Consider the following 21802-nt stretch of genomic DNA (forward strand, 5'->3'; position numbering starts at 1 on the left):
GTGACTTATTAACCTCAGGAAATGTCTGTAGAAACACAAGCCAGGCATGGGATTGCTTTCTCTACCACAATGTTTGGATTCCAGAGGCAAAGCTCAGGGTATGGCTACCGTCTTCCATTCACCTGATTCATGGTAAGGAGCAAACTGCTCTGCATAGGGCTCAGTGCCCCACACGGGGAAGGCAGCAGCGAGGGTGAGTGGCCGTTTACACAAGGCTGCCTTTTCATTTTAGGATGCAGACATTTCTTATCAATACACTTAGACTGAGCTTCGTTCCTTTTCCCACTTAGGCACTCCGCTGTCAGCTTCTTCTAAAAGCAGAGGTATGCAGGATGTCAGGTCAGACAATAGCTTCTGTCTGTTGTTGCGGGAGCTCCTTCCTCTCAGCGGCTACTGGCTGAAGGAGTGGAAGAAACTCCCGCAACAGTCTGTGACGTATGAAGCTCCACCTTGAATATTAGTAGATCCTCCTGTTCCTCAAGACCATTTTGTCAGAGGGAAGAATTAGCTTTCCACCCATCTTTCCTCTAAACATTTTGGCAAAGAATCTTTTCCCTAACTGAGATATTCTGAGAAACTATTTAGGTGAAAAGACTAAGTTTGACATCGAGCCCTTGAAATATGTTTGTGATTTGGGGTAAATTTGTTTTTCAAGTATCGGTAGACTGGTGTTTGTGTGTGTGTGTGTGTTTGTGTATGTGTGTGTGTGTGTGTGTGTGTGTGTGAGAGAGAGAGAGAGAGAGAGAGAGAGAGAGAGAGAGAGAGAGAAAGAGAGAGAGGTGTGGGTGACTGCACAGGCCAGAAGAGGGTGTCCACTAAGACCAGAAGAAAGTAAGTGACAGGCATTTGTGAGCTGGCCAAGGTGGGTGCTGGCAACTCCATTCCAGTCTTCTGCAGGAACCATGTATGCTCTTGATCTGAGTCATCTTTCCTAACCCACAGGCAACATTGCTAACGGGAAGAGATGACACTACTTACCTACCTCAGTTATGAATCCATTGAGAAAACATATTGACTCTTAAAACATTTAAACACATTTAAAAATGGGGAAAAGGAGAATTTCACCCAATAATTTCAAGTGTGGCAACTGTATGAGAAACATCAAGTTTGTGGTTAAGGCTGTAGACCCACCCTGAGGAGACTGATATCTTGTAGACCTAGTAAGCACATCATTTTCAAAAAGAGGTAAAAAAGTCAAAATGTAACTTTGCATTCCAGTATCCCCTATACTAATGCTCTCTTGAGAACTAATTAAGTATAAGTAGAATGTTAGAATTAAGGAACACCACTCACATTCCTATTTAGAGATCTTTTCATGCCTTGTATAACTGCATTTTGGAGCATGATTCAAATGCACATGAAACAGGGTTATTCCAAAGGACGAGCCTAGAGGTCTCAGGGTGGTTTTCAGGACAGCCATACTTTATAATTCAAGAGCACTACTGTTGGCAATGAATATATACTACTACTTCGAACACTTAATCAACATGTCAAACTGTTATCAACTTTATTTATCTCTAAATCACTACTACAACACCAAAGGAATATTTTAGACTCCTACCTTAAAATATACTTTTAAGAAATATTATTTCATTTATTTATTTATTTATTTATTTATTTATTTATTTATTTAGTTAGTTAGTTTTTTTGAGACAGGGTTTCACTGTAACTTTGGAGCCTATCCTAGAATCAGCTCTTGTAGACTAGACTGGCCTCAAACTCAGAGATCCACCTGGCTCTGCCTCCCGAGAGCTGGAATTAAAGCCATGCACCACCACCGCCTAGTGAAAGCTTTTATTCTTCTTTTAGGTATGTGTTTTGCCTGCATCTGTGTCTGTGTACTACAAGACACAATATCCCAGAAGAAGGTATTGCATGCCCTAGAATTAAAGTCAGATATAGGTATGGGCCACCATGTGGGCACTAGGAAGCAAATTCACGTCCTTTACAAGAGCAGCAGGTTTTCTTAATTCTGAATCACCTACTTAACCCCTCTAAATACCATTTGAATTGAAATGATCAAAACTATGAAGAAGAACAAATTGTGCCCTGCGGCCTTTCTGGCCATTGGGCATCAATGTACAGGATGACTTTCAGAGAAAGAAAGTTTAAATCTTAGCGTTAAGGCCAGAGATGGGACTCAGCTGGTAAAGTACTTGCTCAGCACATACAAGGTCCAGAGTTCAATTCCCAGCATCACAGAACAGAAGTAAGAGTTCATTTCTATTGGTTTTGGAGCACTGCTCGGTACATCTATTCCCAACATGACCAAGGACATCAGGTCAGCCATTTGAAATCAGCCATGGTGGAGGAGTTTTTAACCACAGGAAGGGGAAAAGGTGCAAATCTAGTTTGCCCTACCCCCAAGTGGTTGTTAGATATTTACAAGCACATCAGTGATTATAATAGAGTTACAGAGGCCCATACTATTAAATCACCAGTTTACTATATTCAGAATAAAAGCTAAGTAACCATTTATGAGCAAGATATTACTAAAGCCTTCAGCAAACATAGGATATGTATTGCGGCATACAGACGAGTCTTGTCTTTCTGTTTTGAGACAGTGACTCAGTATGTAGCTGAAGCTGGCTTGGAACTTGCATGTAGCTCAGACTGGCCTCTCGCTCACACTTCTCATGTCTTGGTTTGGTGTTTAGCATGGTCAGATGAAGGTGTGAACCACTACACAGGGCCAAAAACCTATTTTGAACTTATTACAGCATAGAGTCTTTCAGAAACCACAAAAGGGGGGGAGAGGTAGTTAGAAATGTCATCAGGAAAACAACTTAAAAAAATAGTTTCGTGTGTCTATTCTGCTTGTTATTATTTTTTTATTGCAGAACACATAAAACTAGCTAATTGTTTTTACTGACAAGGAACACAAATTCAATCTGTCAATATTATGGCAAGAATGGAAATCAGTCTTATTTTTATATTTTCAGAACAGCCATTTGCATATCTGTCTGCTGTCAGCCTTCCCCACTCTGTCTCCCTGCCCCCTCTCAATCCCCCAGACATCTATCATCACAGAGTCTGTGATTATCGCCTCCTCTTTCGCATAGCACCCAGTCCCATCTAACATCCCTCAGGACATATCAGATGCATGACTTTACTCCATGAAGCATGTCCCACAGAACACTGGGCAATAGATATCATGCTTCCTGTTTCATTCCAATAATGGTGGTAATATTAAATGTGCCCAAGACTTAAGTAACAACCAAGAATACACAGAATAAGGTCAAAGGTGTTCATACATGCCAAGCTCTCGATAACCGCTGGAAATTTTCGCTTACCTGAGGTTGAGAGGGGCTGGCAGTGAAGTGGAAGGCTTCATTTGTCCTGAGAAATATAAGGGGGAAAAGTGAGAGAGAAAAAATGGGTTGGCAAGAAGTACTAGTTACTTAAAGGAGAGCCACTTTTTGAAGGACATTCGGTCCTGCAATCGGATAAACTTTAAGGAGACTTTGTGTTTATAATAAAGAACGATGAAGTTGGGGAAGAAGATTGCTTTCACATCAGTAAACATCCATGAGGTCATACCTATATAAACACCTCATTTAGTTTTCTGGTTGCTTTTCTCTTTGGACTCTCTTAAGATATTACAATCAAGTGATATAATCAATCAGGCTGGATCATTAGAAGCAGATAGCAAGGGAGGAAATGCAAGCTTAAGTCCTTTTGAATAATGTAGGTATCCTTTTACAATAATGTTAATGGAGAACTGTGTTTTAAAAACAGGGTGGGGGAACGGATGGCCACTGTGGGTCAATCAGTAGGGGTCGGAATACATTCTTTTTGCCCCAAACATCTCCCCAGTCTCCTGCAATCCTGAATTCTCCAAAATTTCCTTCTTTTTTGACTTTAGCCTTTGTCTTCTATACCAATCCTTAACCCAGTGAAGTTATTCAATCTCGAAATAGAAACTGACTGTGAATTAGTCTCTCATGTACTAAGAGAGCCAGGATCCAGACACAAAGGAAGGGAGAGAGCTAGAATTCCATTAAGAAGGAAGTTCTGTAGCATCGGGTGCTGTCTGGTGCGAACACCTGTGAAGTGGCCCAACAGGCTGGAAGACACAAACATGAGTGGGTTCTCTAGTGGAGCTGCTCCTTTGCACCTGCTCTTGGTGGCTCTGCCCTTATTATTAGTATCGTAGACACTCGCTCAAGGTCACCACAGTTGAATCCCCAAGACTGACAAACCAGTCACTCTCCCAATGTCCATCCCTCCTGGCATTGCTAAGTCTGAACCCGAACTTCGAGGCTCCTTCATCATCTTCATTCCCTAGAGCTCTCTGAAGACTTTCTTTCCACTCCCAATTTCCCTTTATATAAAAATTAAATGACTTTTTAAATTAAAAATATTTTACTTTTCACTTTTATATACCAACCCCAGTTCCCTCTTTCTCCCCTTCTCCTGTCCCCCACCTCTCCCTTCCCATCCCCCCATCCATTCCTCAGAGGAGATAGGGCCTTCTTTGGGGAGTCAACAAGGTCTGGTATACCAACTTGAGGCAGGATCAAGCCCGCCCCCTCCCTGCCCCCTTATCAAGGCTGAGCAAGGTGTCCCACCATAGGGAATGGGCTCCAAAAAGCCAGTTCATGCACCTGGGAGAGGTCCTGGTGACACCTGCCAGGGCCCCCCTCAACAGATCAAGTAGCATAACTGTCACCCACATTCAGAGGGTCTAGTTTGGTCCCATGCAGGTTGAAAACAAAACAACAAAAGAAAAACAAAAACAAAAAAACCTTCGTTCCATATGCTATGAAATGCAAAACTGAATAAAGATTTAAATTTACATGGGCAAAAATTAAATAGTTTAAAACTTAACCATTTCTCTAGAAATGGCAGGTCAAGACACATGGGCAAGTGCCTATAATAAGAGGCATTCCTTAGAAGTCATAAAATTTGAGTACTGTTTATAAAGATAATGGCTGTCATTGGTCTGGCCTCTGAACTGAGCTCACAGAAACAGGTGCAATTTTTATATGTTAACTTTTGGCATAAATGGCTACCCATGTGGCTGCTGGCTCTGCAGAAGCAAAGTAGTAAACTTTTGACCTCAAGTCACCTAAAGATGCCAACATCACTGTCAAATGAAGTGGTATGTCCACTCTAGAGTCCTCAGCCAGAGGAAAGGCAGGCAGTGCTGTGCTGTGTATGGCCTGGGCAGGGGCATTTTAATGGGAAGTGTCACCTGCTGTTATGGGGCAACATGGAGCCTTCAACACTCCCAGAGTGTTAACAACAGACAGACTGCGACTTCCTGAAGCAATCTGTGTGCTTCGACTAAAAATGTGGTTTTTATAAATGTCTCCCATGACTTGGATTCCAATTGGAATACTAATTCCACATAGACTTCCTATGGGTTTTGGGTTTTGTTTGTTTTGGTTCCTTGAGTTTTATTGTCTTTATGACAATAACATTTAAGCCTTCTGGGTTTTGTGGCGTTAACAGTAGCTACAAAATAAACAGTGTGTGGTTGGGGATGGAACAGTATCTGCCGGCATGGCCCTGATGGAGGCCAGCAAGCTGTGTTTTATCAAAGGCCTTCGCCAGTCAACAGCACAAAGCTAAGTGAAATTCACTGCACCTTTAATGGTACAGCAAGAAGCAAACAAGTTTCAATGCGTTTGTTTCGAAACTGAAACACAGGAAGCAAATGCTTAAGGCAAGAGACTAAAACCCAGCTTTGTTCCCCTGTTTTGGCTGTTAAAGGAAGCCGGGGAAGGGGAAAGACAGACACGTGAGAGTCAAGAGAGGAGATCCAGATATGGACGATGGGGAAAGTAGAAGAAGCAGAAGGGTGCTCAGAGGGATGGAAAAAGAAAAAAAAGAAAGACTTAGAGAAGAGTAATAAAGTAGAAGGAAAGATGAGAGCATGGCGAGCAGAGACAAAGTTTCGTAGTTTTGAGTGAGGGGCCATGGGAGACACAGGACCCTACACGGCTCCTGTCCTGAGCTCTTGTCAGGGACAGTTGCTGTTCCAATCCCCACTTGGTTTGCTAAAGGAAATGTAGTTGTATTATTGCTCGGCACCGTGGACTCCCCATTCCCTGTGGTCTGCGGCCTGTCGACTGCAGCCCTTCCTCCAGCCCTCCTGCTACCTCTGGTGAGAGGAGGCTTCATCCTTCTGGTGTGTGCAGTCTGCCCCCCCCCCACCTGCACCCCGCTCTTTCCTCCTTTTTCTGGGACTTTGTGTCTACAAATATCAACTCTCTAAGAAATCGACTTTACCTTGCTGCGCCTTCACTTAATAGGCTCCTGTCTTAATCAGTTCCAAATAACTGACAGACCAGTCCAACCAAGTTCTTCCTCTGCTCTCCCCACTCTCTCTCCCCCTCCCTCCCCTCTCTCTCTCTCTCTCTCTCTCTCTCTGTGTGTGTGTGTGTGTGTGTGTGTACATGCCCATGTGTACCCCCAGAGGTCAGTCAGTGATGTGTGTTTTTCTATTGCTATCCACCTCATTTTTTTTTTTTTTTTTTTTGGTTTTTCGAGACAGGGTTTCTCTGCAGCTTTAGAGCCTGTCCTGGAACTAGCTCTTGTAGACCAGGTTGGTCTCGAACTCACAGAGATCCGCCTGCCTCTGCCTCCAGAGTGCTGGGATTAAAGGCGTGTGCCACCACTGCCTGGCTCCACCTCATTTTTCTAACTCTTTTATCCTTTGACGATTTTGTAGCTGTGTACAATGTGTGTTAAACGCCTGCCCCTCATTCTTTCCCTTCAATCCCTGTCTCCTCCCCAATAGATCTCCCTTCCAGTTTTAAGTATTTTTTTTTTTTTTAAAACTAGCCCACCAAGTATACACATGGCTGTGGGGATAGCCACTGAGGCGTGGCCAGCCTGCTTATGGCCACCCCTCAGAGAGTAGTGACTTTCCCTTCTGTAACAGCCAACAGCTCCTCAGTTAGGGGTGGGGCCTCAAGCCTCCATGTTGAAAATTTTTAAAGATTTATTTTAATTTTAATTTATGTGTGTATGTGACTGTGTGGATGTGTGTCATAGGTGTAGGTGCTTCCAGAGGCCTGAAGAGGGTGTCAGAGTCCCTGGAATTGTCACTAAAGTCACAGGTGGTTGGAAGCCACCATGTTGAGTATGAGAATCAAACCTTGCCCCCCCCCAGAAGAGCAGTAAGCACTCTTAGGTGCTGCTGTAGTTTGAATGTAATTGTGCCCCACCCCAGTAATCTCACAGGGAGTGGCACTAATAGGAGGTGTAGTTTTGTTGGAGTGGGTGTTATGGGAATTCATCCAGCCAATAACCTTTTGGTTATTAGGGCGTGGTCTGAGTTTCTCCATGGGACTGATAAGCACAGACAGGAAGCCTGCCAGCTCTCTGGGTTGGTAGTTGGAGTTCTGTTCACAGCTTCCAGCGCCCACAGAGCAGAGTACCGTGGCTCTCTATATCCTTGTTGTGAGTTTTTCCCCAATAAATATTTGTTATCCTTTATGGCTCTTGTGGACTTTCTTAATTATGCCTACAAATGGGTGTAGTCTTGCTGGAAAAAGTCTGTCTGTGGGATGGGCTTTGAAGTTTCCTACGCACAGAATGCCACCCAGTGTCTCAGACCATTGCCTGTTGCCTGCAAAGTGTAGGGCTTCCAGCTGCCCCTACAGCACCATGTCTACCTGCTTGCTGCCATGCTCCCCACCACGATGGTGTTGGACTGAACCTCTGAAGCTGTAAGCAAGCTGCCCCATTAGAATATTTTACTTATAAGAGTTTCTGTGGTCATAGTGTCTTTTCACAACATTAAAAAGCTTAACTAAGACAGGTGCTGACCCATTTTTCCAGTCTAGCCATGCTGGAATGAACAGAGCCATGCTCCCTATGCAATAAGAAATTGTCTTGGAGACAGCTGGTAAAAATTGTTACTGTTGTCAGAAAGCAGTATCAAGATTTCTTTTGTATGTATGTGGTTTTGAAACAGAATCTGGTGTGTTTCAGGCTGGCTTCAAACTTTCTATGTAGCTGAGGATAACTTTGAACTTCTGATCCTCCTGCCTCCACTTGCTAAGTAGGTAGGGTTCCAGGCATGTGATCCCAGACACCGTTTGTGCAGTACTGGATACCCCTGGGCTTTATGCATCTAGGCAAGCGCCCTGCTCCAACACTGTGCAGCACTGAAATTGCAAACATTTCAGGGTATGACTTAAAAACAAAACAGAACCTACTAGAAACATAAAGGTAGTGAACGCGGGACTGGAGCAAGGCAGTGTGAATTAATGTCCATAAGACAGATAGGATAGGGAGAATAGGGAGCTTGCATTGAGATACTGGGGTATGGGATCTAGAGAATTTGTCTGATACAGGGTCTCATGTAGTTCAGCCTAGCTTCAAACTTGCTGCATAGCTAAGGATGGCCTTGAACTTCTGATCCTCCTGCCTTTACTTCCCAAGTGCTAAAATTACAGGCATGTACCACCATGATAGGATAAACTTTTGATCATACAGAGCATCTAGGATGATGATGATATAATAATAATAAAAGAGATTGAGATCATTAAACTCCTCAAAATGCTTCTAAGTCATTTTCACCATTGGCACTGGTTGTTGTTCCTTCTTGCTCAGACTCTTTATCACTTCCTGCTGACTACCCTCATCTTCATCGCCAGTAGGTCCCAGTCCTTAGCAGAGCCATGTGCAGATGAGCCCCCACACCTCCCAGTGTCCACTCTCCTTGGGGAAGCTGTTCCTCTGTCCCTCTTCTGACTCATGGCTCTTCATCTCTGCTACTTTGCCCAGTTCCCTTTCAGTGTTCTCGAGAATTCCAGCAGAGAATTTTCCTTTGTTTTATCTGGGTCAACTCCTTAATGGCCTGCAGGCCATCTTTCAGCTTTCTAGCTAGAGAAGATCCCTGCTGTCCACTCTTTATTTTGTCCTTGCGCCAGGAATTTGCAGAGACACCTGGGGTTTAGAGAGTACCACAGCCCGAGCAATAGGAAGAGGAGGAATGCATGCTGGGTAACTGTACCTCCTGTCACTGTGATGGGGAAAGGTTGTGGAGAAGTGAGCTCTGGGACCAAAGCACACATCTCTGCTGAGAAATGCTTCCCTTCTGTTTTTCCTTGCTTATCTTGAGGCTCTATTGCAGTAGGGAATAGATTAGCAGCCTGGGACTCCACTTGGTCTGGGCTATGTCACCCTCTCCTAATAATGCACCTGGTAGTCTTTTAGTTTAATACCTTGTTCCTGCATTGAGTTGGGTGCACACTCTCCTCCAAACAAAAGAGTACGTTCCTCCTCCCCTTAATGATCATCCAGAGTGGATAGTTTCTATTTAGTTTTACTCTAGATATCTCTGAGTGTGAATATAGGGGTGTCCAACCAGGCCTGAATTATTTTTGGTGCATGCACAGTAAGGCAAACTGTGTCTTCTGGGTGAAGATTTGGGACGAATCCCCTGTCTGCCATCTCAGGTCTTTGCATAGCTGGGCATGGTGTGATTGAGCTCATGAGAAAGGACACACACGGTGACCAGAGGCTTACATAGTCTAGGCCTGTCAATAAAAATAGAACAACCTGTGATATGCCCTTATCAGCCAAATTCCTCCTTCTCTTGACCCCCATTAGAGGAAGCTCCAAATAATAATTGGGGTCTTTGAGTACTCTTTCACATGATCTTCGTCTTCGGACCACATATTTATGATCTATATTACTGCTTGCTTTTGGATAGTTTTGCTGTTATTGTTGTTGTTGTTGTTGAGTCTTTCGTCTTAATATACCAAACACAGTCAAAGCCTTTAGGAACAGATTGGCCCACAGCTTTGCCATACTTCAAGGGAATCACCTCCACACTGGACTGTTGGACCACAGGTGTTGAGAGTCCAATGAATTCATGGAAATTCATGGTGAAGATACACCTTGTTGGGAATGTTGTAAGTCAAGACTTCTGACATTCCCCATAAAGCAAAAAACTTAGCTGAAGATTCTAGCAAAGTTCCAGTTACTTATACCTTTCAAGGGCTTTCTAAGCCAAGGAGAGAGGGAGAGGTGACTAACTGTGACCAGGTTCTGTGTGAAGCAGGTCCTGCTTGAGACTGGCCACACAGTCACACACATTCAGTCTTCATTCCCTCCAACAGAATGTGATATCGTTCTTGACCCGCCCACTCCCCCTCGTCTTCAGATTCATTAAGTTTTGTGCATTTCAGCTCTCACACTCTTCAAGACCCCTTCTCACCTTTACCTTGGCCATTTTTGGCAGCCTCCTAACTCTGCAGCCAACACTGCCTCTTGCAGTCCGCTCCTCACACAATGAATGGCACAATGTGGACAACTGAGTTCCTACCACGTCCCTCCTACCCCACAATCCAGTGGCCGCCTGTTCCTACAGCGTCCCCCTTCCACTGCTCCCTGCCTACAACTGTGAGCTCTAGTGACACGGAGTGGTCCATCGCTGTTGGGAGCTGCTGGGAAGATGGTGTTCGTGTGTGTGTATGTGTGTGTGTGTGTGTGTGTGTGTGTGTGTGTGTGTGTGACAGGAGCGGGAGGAATACTTAGAGGCAGACACATCTTATTTTAAAATCTGAATGTGAATAGATAAGTGCCTTGTGCAATTGAGAAGCATATTTAGGGAGGATGGATTTAAGCAGAAAGAAGAAAGAATGTGTTATGAGGAGAAGAACTTAGAAGAGGAAGCCAGGAGCAGAATCCAGGCTTGATTCTGCTTTTCTCTGTCTTTGTGAATTTGGACATGGACAGCATCTCTGGACCTCAGAGATGGGTGCAGTGATGCATACCCCTAGTCACAGCTTCTTAGGAGGCAGAGATATTAGGACAGCTTGAGCCTAAAAGCCCAAGGCCAGCCTGGCAGCATAGGCAGACCCTGGTATCAGCTAAGAACAACAGAAGCCTCTGGACATCAGCGAAATGTGCTCTGTATGATTCTAGGCTGCCATTTTGAATTGTGTGGCAGAAACTGCTGTGCCAGAGTTAATTCTTCATAGTTGGAGCCTGGTTCTTACCACAGCCCTCATCTGGACTCCATGACCACCAGCTTCTGGGTTTTTGAGTCACCAGCCACGTTAGTGAATTGAGAAGGGAAGAAAACACGCATAGCTCAGCCACCGCCTCTTTTCAGGCTAATCTTCATGGCATCCAAGCTCTTCTAAGTCTATGTTTCCTACTATTCACAAGGTCTGTTTGATGACCCAATGTCATATTACCCAAAGTGAAAACAGAAAACAAACGTGGCAGAATAGATTTGCAAGTCATTCATTAACACTTGCACAGAACTGCGACCCAGTGACTTCAGTTTCACAGTGTTCTTTCCCTGGGGACCAAATTACCTCATTAAATATCAGCACTGTAATTCACAGAGGTCAAAGCCAGCTGACAGGAACAGATCAAAGGTACCACCGGCAAAGGCAAGGTTTCCCTGAAGGTTCAAGTTGAGCTCTCTTCTGAAGCCATGCTCAGCTCATCTTTAAAGATGGCTGCTGAGCTGAATATTCACAGGCAAAACAGCAGAAAGCAAAGAGCCACGTGCACTTGCTTACCGGAGCTGGAAGTGTTTGATTTTGGTGACCAGCAGCTGGTAGTGGGCACCGTGGGGAGCCATGGATGCTACGTCTACAAAGATCAGTTGCTGCAGAGGGCCCGTCTCATTGGTTGCTTTTGATGGACAAAGAGTGCGGCTGACTTCCTGGTAGTTGTAGCTCCGCTGGTATCTGCAGAGGTGGGTGTGGACAACATCAGCAAGGAGATGCAGTTAACAGGGCCAGGGAGAATGATACCTTGCTCCCCTCTCTCTAACCTGGCTTGAAGTCCAATTTCAGGCTAGATCTGTGGACAGCAAACCTAGGGCACCTGTTGTTGGCATCTGTTATTTGACAGAGACATAGAGACTGCTATGTCCTGGCCATTACTTAGCAGTTTTACATCGCATTCAGCCAGACTCCCAAGTTATTCAAGGAAAAGACCAAAATTCACGGGAGGAACTCTCCTAGTTAAACAACCAATAAAGGCTAATCTCTCTCTCTCTCTCTCTCTCTCTCTCTCTCTCTCTCTCTCTCTCTCTCTCTCTCTCCAATTTCACTGATTTCAAGTCAAAACTATCAGAATTAGTATTTAACCCTCAATTTCCTGAACCTTTAAAAAAAACCACATAATAACACCTCAGTAGGTGCTCATTTCTTTATGCCTTCTGGACTATGTATTGAGGTCACAATGCCTCAGTGAACTCTTCTTGGCAAAATAAAGACAAAATTGTCTTCTCTACAAGGACAGGGACTCCTGTTATTTTTCATGGTGTCTTCCCAAACTTAGCTCTGCCCTGTGGGCGCTGCTGACTGAAGGACACATGTAAGAGAGGCATTCCGAAAAGTGGGTTTGGTGCTGCTCATATATGGACTGCTGGACCTAATCCACTATGGATATGGAAGGATCCATTTTCCAAATGGGGGATGGGAGTAGAATATCATGATATATTTTAAGTAGCATAAATTCTCCCAGGTGCTGAAAATCTAGACACAATGCTTGATCTGAAATCCAGAGAGAATAGAAATGCATAGCACCGAACAGCCTGGTGCAGGCATTCATTGCTTGCATTTGGGGTGCACTAATCTGACATTTCCACGTCTGAGTTCTCTTCCGGCTAAGACCAAAAAAAAGCAAAGTAATAATAATAATGATGATGATAATAATAATAATAATAATAATAATCAAAACCCCATTTAAGTCTAAGGACATTGAAGAATGCCAACTGTGGTGACACCGCTTGAGCAGAGAATACTTACAGTCCTTGGAAGAGCAGAGGAACCTGCCAGGACAGCACTGCTTTCTGCTGGCGGACCACGACGAGGACTGGGTAGTCCAGGTTCTCAGAGGAGCTGTTCACGTGCACGCGCACTGCTGTCACCTGTGAGGCAGGCGAACGCAAGCTCGTTTATTCCCGACGTTTCTGCTCATGACAGGCGACCCAAATGCCCCAGTTGTCCTCGACTCTTCATACGCTATCCAGAGAGGGCCTCAACCCCCACCACACATTGAAGTTGCCCTCAGATATTTCTAATAATTGATGCCTGGATATAGTTTGCATAAAACTCTGATTTGATTATGCTTGGATGAGTCCAGTTATGGAGCCTTCAAATAGTAAGCTGGGGAGTGGGGGCTGAGCAGTCAGCTTAAGGCTTCAAAAAGAGCTCCAGGAGGGGATAAAAAAACATCTCAATGGACTCTTATTTATAAATAAGAAACTATAAATGCAAATACAATCAAAATCACAAACATTTCCCAAACTGCCTCACAGTCTACAAAACCCCCAGCTGATGGCAAACTAAGTATGATAAATCATTTTGTTTCCTTTTTTTTTTAATAGCCTAAGAGATGGGCTGCCACTTCCCATCCAACTGCAGCAAGCCCTGTAGGGCTGAGTCCTGCCTGCTCCAGGGTAAGTCTCTAACAAGCCCTTCTACACCAGCAGCTCCTCGCTCTGCCTGAGAGTACACAGCACACCGAGCAGTACCCATCCTGCATGAGGATGGGAAGCAAAGTCTGATTCTGAGGTTTTGCTATTTTCCTGAAGACTCTTACAGTACCATATAAAATACAGAAGATGATAAAGGAAAATACAGAGGAATAAACGAGAAAAAATAAAACCTGACCTTCTACATGACATTTTTATGTATGGATGTATTATTGTCTTTATGACCTCTTGAATGTTTCTTTATTAGGGGGCCAGTCAAATGGCTCATCAGGTAGTTCAGTGGCTAAGCAACCCCAGGATCCAAGTAAAATCCTGGGTGGACCAAGTCTCCTTCAGGAGATGGAGACAGGAGACCTCTAGGACTAGATAAATCGGTTTTCTATTTGATGCTGCCTCCGTGAATAAACTGGGTGACATATGGAGGCTGTCTCTCATCTACAACCTTCAGGCCTCCAGATATACACATGTGCACACACACACACACACACACACACAGAGAGAGAGAGAGAGAGAGAGAGAGAGAGAGAGAGAGAGAGAGAGAGAGAGAGACAGAGACAGAGAGACAGAGACACACAGAGAGAGACAGACGACAGAGAGACAGAGAGAGAGAGACAGGGAGAGAGAGATACAGAGACACAGAGAGACAGACAGACAGACAGACAGACAGACAGACAGGGACTAGAAAAATAAAAAAAGCAAGTCCTGAGTTGAATCTTGCAGACCTGCCACACATTCCAAGCACAGGCTGAGAGGAAATGGGCTAGCCTGTGCATTGCATCCAGTGCTTAGTTCTCTGGATTCTCCCCAATCAAGCCGCTGCTTCACATTTTTAATGTTAGCACAGGGGAAGAGTAATTTATTAATTTGATAAGAAGTGCTTGTTCCTGAGGGAGCATTTCCTGTGCCTACACTGTTTCCATGGAAATAGTGTTGCAGCTGATGCTGTACTTCTAGGGCAGCCCTCCTCTTTGTTAAACTCTGGAACTCCCACAGGCCTCTTAAATGCCACATGGCTGCATGGAATCTCCCACTCCCTTCACTCCTAACTTTATTTTATTTTCTTATTTTAATGAATGGCTCCATCATGCAGCTATTCATCCAAGCTTGAAACCCGGAGGTCCTGCTCGGTCCCTACTTCTGCCACTTCTAACTCCTTCCTTCTGTTCTTATGCAGGCCTCCCTCCCTGCGATGCTAAGCTCAGCCCTCCAGGCCCTCTTGACAGCCTCCTTTCTCTATTGATTTGAGTCCTTCAGTGCTGCATCCCTTACGATGTCAGTGTCACCTGTCATTCTCCATGTCAAAGACCTTCAATGGCTCTGAAAAATTTTTCAGTCTTATGCCAAAGTAACAGTGGTGTAGAGGTCCTTCTGTCTTTGTGCTACTTTCATTGGTTAATAAAGAAACTGCTTTGGGCCTTTTGATAGGGCAGAACTTAGGTAGGCAGGGAAAACAGAACTGAATGCTGGGAGAAAGAAGGGCAGAGAGAGAGAGAGAGATGCCATAGAACCGCCAGAGTCAGACATGCTGAATCTTTCCCAGTAAGCCACTGCCACGTGGTGATAAATAGATTAATAGAAATGGGCTAAATTAAGATGTAAGAATTAGCCAATAAGAAACTAGAGCTAATGGGCCAAACAGTGTTTTAATGAATACAATTTCTGTGTGGTTATTTCGGGGCTAAGCTAGCTGGGTGGCCGGGATGAACAAACAGTCCCTCCTTCTAATATAACAAGAAAACTATAATAAATAGCTATGAATCATTCAGCTTTGATAACTACTGACAAATGTATTTTATTTTATTCATGCTTTCTATTTCCACACATTCCTTCACTGTATTCTGAAACACACACACACACACACACACATTACTTAATCATCAAATAGCTTAAGGAATATCTCTAAGAGATTAGAGCCTCCTTAACAGAATCCATAAACAGGGCCAGAGAGACGCTCAGCAGTTAAGAGCACTTGATGCTCTTGTAGAGGACCCAGGTATGGTTCCCAGCACACATATGGTAGCTCACAACTGTCTGTAACTTCACAATCAATGCCCTCTTCTGGCCTCCAAGTGTACCAGGCATGCACATGATACACATACATGTAGAGAAACATTTATACACAATTAAAAATTACTAAATCTTTAAAAAATGTAAACAGTATGATCTCACATTTAAAAAATGTAAACAGTATGATCCCATTTTAATTCTTTTAATTTATCTGATATCTATGGGGTGTTTGTAGCTTTTTAATTGTTTCAGAAATTGATTTTTCACGCTTCATTGTAAAGCAGCAACTCTAACATCCTTTCAACCGAAGGAGGTTTCTAATTCTGCTGATGGAAGAACAAGCCTAAGGCCATACGTTTCTGGCAAATACTGGTGGGTGGAGTACGTGGCACGGGGCCTACCCTTTGGAGGCGCTATTCCAAAGCCATCTACTGACCTACTGCATGAGCCTATGTCATGGTGAGATGCCCAACATGAGCTCAGCATTGTTATAGCAGCCTGGAAGCTGTAGTTGTTGGGACTAAGCGTCCAGCACAACAGATGCATCTTGGCTGTATTATGCCCCTCCAGCGCTCAACCATCTCCAAGTCCTGATCGTCCTGGTCTAGCTTTCGTAATCCACTTACTTTTTCCCATTATTTAATAATGGCCTTACCAGCCGTGATAAAAACAAACTCAGAGATACTGACACAATAAACTCCACAAAAGATAACAGAGTGGGAGTTGCGTGATACTGGGCAGCTTTGCAAGACGAACAGATAACACATACCCAGAGGAGTGGATCAAGAGCCTTGCTCAAAATCTGCTCTGCCTTTCCGAAAGCTAATGAGCAGCTGAGAAAATTGGATTATGCCTACTGCAGGGAGGTAGGCTGTGTGAGGATAAAGCCCAATGAAGAGTGGACACTGACCGTGCTGAATGGACCCTGACACCCTGGAATAGAGCATTCTCAAAGCCTACGATTTTCTCCTTCTGCTTCCACTTGTTTCCATTACAAAAAGAGTGCTTTTATTACAAAGATCGTGTTTCTTCCTGTGTTTGCTACAAGCAGGGAATCACATTATAGGCAGGAGAATTGTGCAAGAATTTCTGCCTCTGGTAGTATACAGATCATGTTTATGGAAGCTCTGAGACCCCCTTTTTAATCTTCTATGTCAGCAGGGGAAAGCTCAAATTTTGAGGTGGTACGTTTTTCTTGCATATAAAGGATAAAAGTGACTTTAATTCTAATTTGACTTTGTTTTTGCTAAAGTAACGAGACTGCAGATCTATTGCACGAAATCTCAGGTTCAGACATAGAGGCTGTTGGCTTCCATCATTAAACATACCAGTGTATGCCCCTCCGACCTTGAACATCAGGTTCTACTTGTAAAACGGCTATCAAGTGTTTGTGGATAGTTTGCTAATGTGTAACTGCTTTGCCAGCTCTGTTGTGCTCACCAGGTTTTATCTGCTGGTGTTCAGCTACTCCCATTCTCCTGTTCTCCCTTTCCGCCCATGTTCCCAATAGTCACTCAGCATAGACACTTGATGAGCGATAACCCTCTGTATGTTGTGGATGTCTTATTACCATTGGTTAATAAAGAAGCTTCTTCAGCCTATGGCAGGGCAGAATAAAGCCAGGTGGGAAATCCAAACAGAGATATACAGAGAGAGTAGATGGAGTCAGGGAGACACCATGTATCTGCCAAAGGAGAAGGATGCTAGAAGCTTATTGGTAAGCCACAGCCTTGTGGTGATACATAGATGAATAGAAATGGGTTAATATAAGAGATAAGAGGTAGCTAGTAATAAGCTTGAGCCATTGGCCAAAAAGTGTTATAATTAATATAATACAGTTTCTGGGTGATTATTTGGATCTGGGAAATGAATGAGCAGTGTCTGCTTACAGACACTGACCCAGGAGCCCCAGTAGGGACTGAAGATATACCCAAGGAAATCTTTCCAAAAAGAGGGCATGCCGGCTCGTCAGAGTGTGGTAATGAGCTGTGGGCTCATACAACACCTACCCAATGGGTAAGTCAACCAAGACTAAAGGCAGGCTAGTCACTTTTGAATCAATGAAGGTGGCTCTTCCACACAAGCTCTGCTATTGCCTGACTGGTATATACAATTTTTATGTTCAGTGTTAGAAACCATCGGTCTGGGCAGATGACAGGGAGATCATCGATCCAGCTCTGTCACTTATAACTGAGAATCCGGAGACACAGAGGTGCTGTGACTTTGCCAAAGATACTCAAGTGCGGAAGAAGCATGGCAGCAACCAACTTTCCTGCGACTCAGCTGCCACAAATGCTTAGTCAGTATATACTGCCTTCACTGTTTTTAATCATCCACTCTGGCAAGCACCACTGTGACTCTTGTATTATTCCACTAGAAAACCAAGATGTTATAGAGGAACTATAGATGATGAAAAGAGCTGCACGCTAGGACATACATGTACATTTGTGTAGTGAGGAGCTGCGGGCTGCATTCCCACCTGGCTCCTGGCCGCCCGGCTAGCTCAGTCGGTCCTGCAGCTCCTCACTACACATTTGCAACAGACTAATATTTTAAATAGATAAAGAACTCATAATAAACAAAACCTAAGCAATAGAAAATTGGAGTAAGGTTGTGTGGTGTTTTGAATAGAAATGACCCCATAGCGTAGGTTCATTTATTTGAATGCTTGGTTATTATGGGATGCTGTCTAATGACAGAGGTTAGGAGAGGTGACCTTCTTGGAGTAGGTGTGGCCTTGTTGGGTGGACTTTGGGGTTTCAAATGCTCAAGCGCAGCTCATTTCTCTCTGTCTTTCTACTGCCTTTAGGTCCAGATATAGAACTCTCTGCTCCTCCCCAACACCATGCCTGCCTGCATGCTGCCATGATAACAAAGAACTAAACCTCTGAACTGTAAGCCTGCCCCAGTTAAATGCTTTCCTTTATAAGAATTGCCGTGGTCATGATGTTTCTTCACGGCAATAGAACACTGACTAAAACAGGATGTAAGCAGCTTCTAAAGAAAGATGAATGCCCTAAGAACATATGAAAACACATTCAACACTTTAGACTCCTCACAGAGGCAAAGTCTCAAATGTATGCCCTTACCAGGCTTGCAAGGCTATTGAGAAAGTCAAGAACTCTTGCATGCTGCTAATAAAAGTTTTGTGCCATAACAACCACTTCATGAAGCAAGTCGAAAATAGGAATCAGAGTTGAAGATGAATTATCTTCCCACTCCTAAGTTTATAGACAAGAACTCCAACACAAGTGCACACACACCCACACATGAAATCTTGAATAAGAAGGTTCCCTGCAAGCAAATGAAACAGAAGTAAGCTATGTAACAGAGGAAAGAAAAAATAAACTGCAAGAGGAGGCTAGACAGTGGTTAAATGTGAATGACAGGAATACGGGTCAGTGTGGACAATGCTCACAGAGATGAACTGAGAGAGAGCAGGTGGACAAGGGAGACACATTGCCTAATCCCTTTGAGGTGAACTTTGAGGGTAAGGAAAGCTATGCTACATGTATGTATATGTATATATATATATGTGTGTGTGTGTGTATGTGTGCATTTAATAAAACATTCCTACATGAGGAGAAGAAAGATAAAATGTGAGATGCTAGAGTCCATAAACTTGAAAGCATCTGAGACTTTACCCCATTGGCCATGTTCAACAATACTAGGAAAAGACAGAATGTCACAGTTGAACATAAATGACCTGTCACCACACACAATATTAGCATTACTGCTTCTTGCCCAGTATTCGGAACGAGACAGAGTAGCCCAAATGGATGCCTATGTGCATGCAACAAGTTGCTCTACAGGAGAGGAGCCCCGTGATTAGAGTGTCTCAATATTTTACAACAGGCAAGAAACCTGCTTGCCTTTGTTTAGCTCTAGAGGGAGGCATGATGAGCTTTATGATGTTGTTTGCTAAGCAAATATCCTTTAAAATCACGAAAAAAGGAGGAAAATTTTCAACCAACTCTTTGGTGCTAGAGACCCACGAAGGACTGTCCCACACAGCAGTGGCTTAAAGCAACTGCTTTGAAGAGGAGAAAAGTGATGGTAAGCAAAGTCATTCTAGTCCCTGTCTCACACTGAGCCTTCGCACAAATGTCTGTCTTGTTCTTTTCTCTACTTGAATGTCTACCTACTGTGCTTTGTAATAACAGAAAGGAGCCTGACATTCTGGCCTTTGTGTTTGCTGCCAGCTGAGCAAAAGAGCCCCAGATGAAGCTTGGAGTGGATGCAGCAGCAGCGGCTTAGGCTGGATTCGGCACGGATAGATTCCAGTCCTGGGATGACCATAAAAAAAAATTATCGCAAACCAGGTGCTTCAGATAATAGGGATTTATTCTTTCCCATTTCCGGGGACCTGAAGACTGAAGTGAAGGAGGCAGCAGGGCCATGCTTCCTCTGAGAGGCAGGTCGAGTCCTTCTTTGCCATCCCTTCATTTGTAGCTCCATGATCTTCCTGCACCCCTCTCCTCAGCTGGCAGACTCTCCACGCCTCCATACCTTCATGTACTGTTTTGCTTTCTGTTCACATTTTCCTCTTCTCTAGGGGTCCCAGCCGTCCTGGGGTAGGTCCCATCCTAATGACGTCATCTTAACTGACCACACAGGCCAAGATCTACTTCCAATTAAGTTCAGGCTCACAGGTTCCTTGGCCAGGAGATCACAACATAATTTTCTGGAACAACAGATCAACCCAGCACTTTAGATTCATGGAATTTAAAAGCAGCAAGTCTTTTCTCCAGACTTCACCTTTAATCCTGACCGTCAGCTTGTACTCATCCGTTGTTATAAGAAATTAAGATGGACCCCACACCTAAAGGAGCCCTGGGCAGACACAGCCAGGTAGATGGTATATGCGACCTTACACTCCCTTAGTTTTTAAGCTGTTTGCTGTAGTTGACTATATGAAAGAAAAAGGAAACTTAAAGATGATCAGTCAAGAGCTACAAACTAACTCATAGAAGAAGCAGCAATCTGTCAAGTGTTTCCTTTCCTTCCTCGGGTCCTTTGACGGAGCACCTGAACCACTTCTACTTTGGATCCGGCGAATTGGAAACAGCCATCAGCTTCGATAACCTCTCTAGTCCTGTTTTGTGTCTCAGTTTGCCCAGCAACATGACCAACACTCTTGGAGCGTCACAGCTGGCTGATGAAGACAAGACCCCTGAGACAGTTCATATGTGATTTGTATGAGAAGGCTCACCCCAAGTAATTCAGCCTCAGGCCCGAGTCCTGTTCCCCTTCGGAGGGTGTCCTTGCCACGCTTCCCTTACCTGTGGTCGGACCCACTGCCTCAGTCACAGTGAGCTTCAGTGTCAAACCGACCCCTGTGACGGTTATGTAAAACTTGTTAAAAGTCTGCAAGCCCAATTCAGCTTTGGACAACTATCTTTTCTACTCTTGGGGTGCAGTGAAGAAAGATGTGGAGAGCTGGGTTTTATTTATGTATTTATTTTTATGGCACTAACATCTGTGTGGCCTTGAACAAACTGCTTTCAAATTTCTGGATGGGCCTTGGACTCCTCAAATATAGCATGAGAACCATGGCAGCCAGACTCTTCACTTCCCTGGGTGGTGTCACCAATCGCATGTCAGACGGTGTGAGGCAGTGTGTCTGACCCATAGGACACCCAGAGAAGGAGGAGGAGGGGGAGGAGGAGAAGCAGGAGGAGGAGGAGGAGGAGAAGCAGGAGGGGGAGGAGGAGCAGGAGGAGGAAGGGGAGCAGGAAGAGGAGGAGCAGCAGGAGGAGGGGGAGCAGGAGGAGGAGGAGGAGCAGGAGGAGGAGAGGAGGAGCAGGAGGAGGAGGGGGACAAGGAGGAGCAGGAGGAGGAGAGGAGGAGGAGCAGGAGGAGGAGGGGAGCAGGAGGGGGAGGAGGAGCAGGAGGAGGAAGGGGAGCGGGATCAGGAGGAGCAGGAGAATGAGGGGGAGCAGGAGGAGGAGAGGAGGAGTAGGAGGAGGAGGGGGAGCGGGAGCAGGAGGGGGAGGAGGAGGGGGAGAAGGAGGGGAGGAGGAACCCGAGGAGGAGCAGGAGGGGGAGCAGGAGGGGGAGGAGGAGGGGGAGGGGGAGCAGGAGCAGGAGGAGGAGAGACACTCCACTGGTGCTTGGGCTCAGATGCAGAGGAGCTCTGGGCCATCTGTCACTCACGATTGACTATCTGTTGCCGAGTGGAGACAGGCTTACAAGCCCAAATAGCAAAGGAGAAAGAGCCATCCCACAGAGAATTTCAGTTTCCTTTTACGGCCTGGCTTCTAGGAACAGCTCATTCATCTCATTGAAAAGAGCAGCTTATCCCTTGGGGCCCACTTACTTCTTCCACTTTCAGATTCTTAATGTTTTCGATCCAGAGCCTGTCTC

The 21802-nt window shown here is 44.6% G+C and overlaps 1 protein-coding gene across 1 annotated transcript in view; it reads right to left on the reverse strand.

Moving 5' to 3' along the window:
* The window catches only part of Sidt1 (SID1 transmembrane family member 1), a 90578-nt gene that overhangs the window by 47091 nt on the left and 21685 nt on the right, over window positions 1–21802 (reverse strand). Inside the window, 3 exon segments of the mRNA XM_038345230.1 lie at window positions 3294–3339; window positions 11502–11672; window positions 12741–12862. Coding sequence (XP_038201158.1) covers window positions 3294–3339; window positions 11502–11672; window positions 12741–12862 — 339 coding nt within the window.

The sequence above is a fragment of the Arvicola amphibius genome, chromosome 10, assembly GCF_903992535.2.
Source record: "Arvicola amphibius chromosome 10, mArvAmp1.2, whole genome shotgun sequence".
Classification (NCBI taxonomy): Eukaryota; Metazoa; Chordata; class Mammalia; order Rodentia; family Cricetidae; genus Arvicola; species Arvicola amphibius.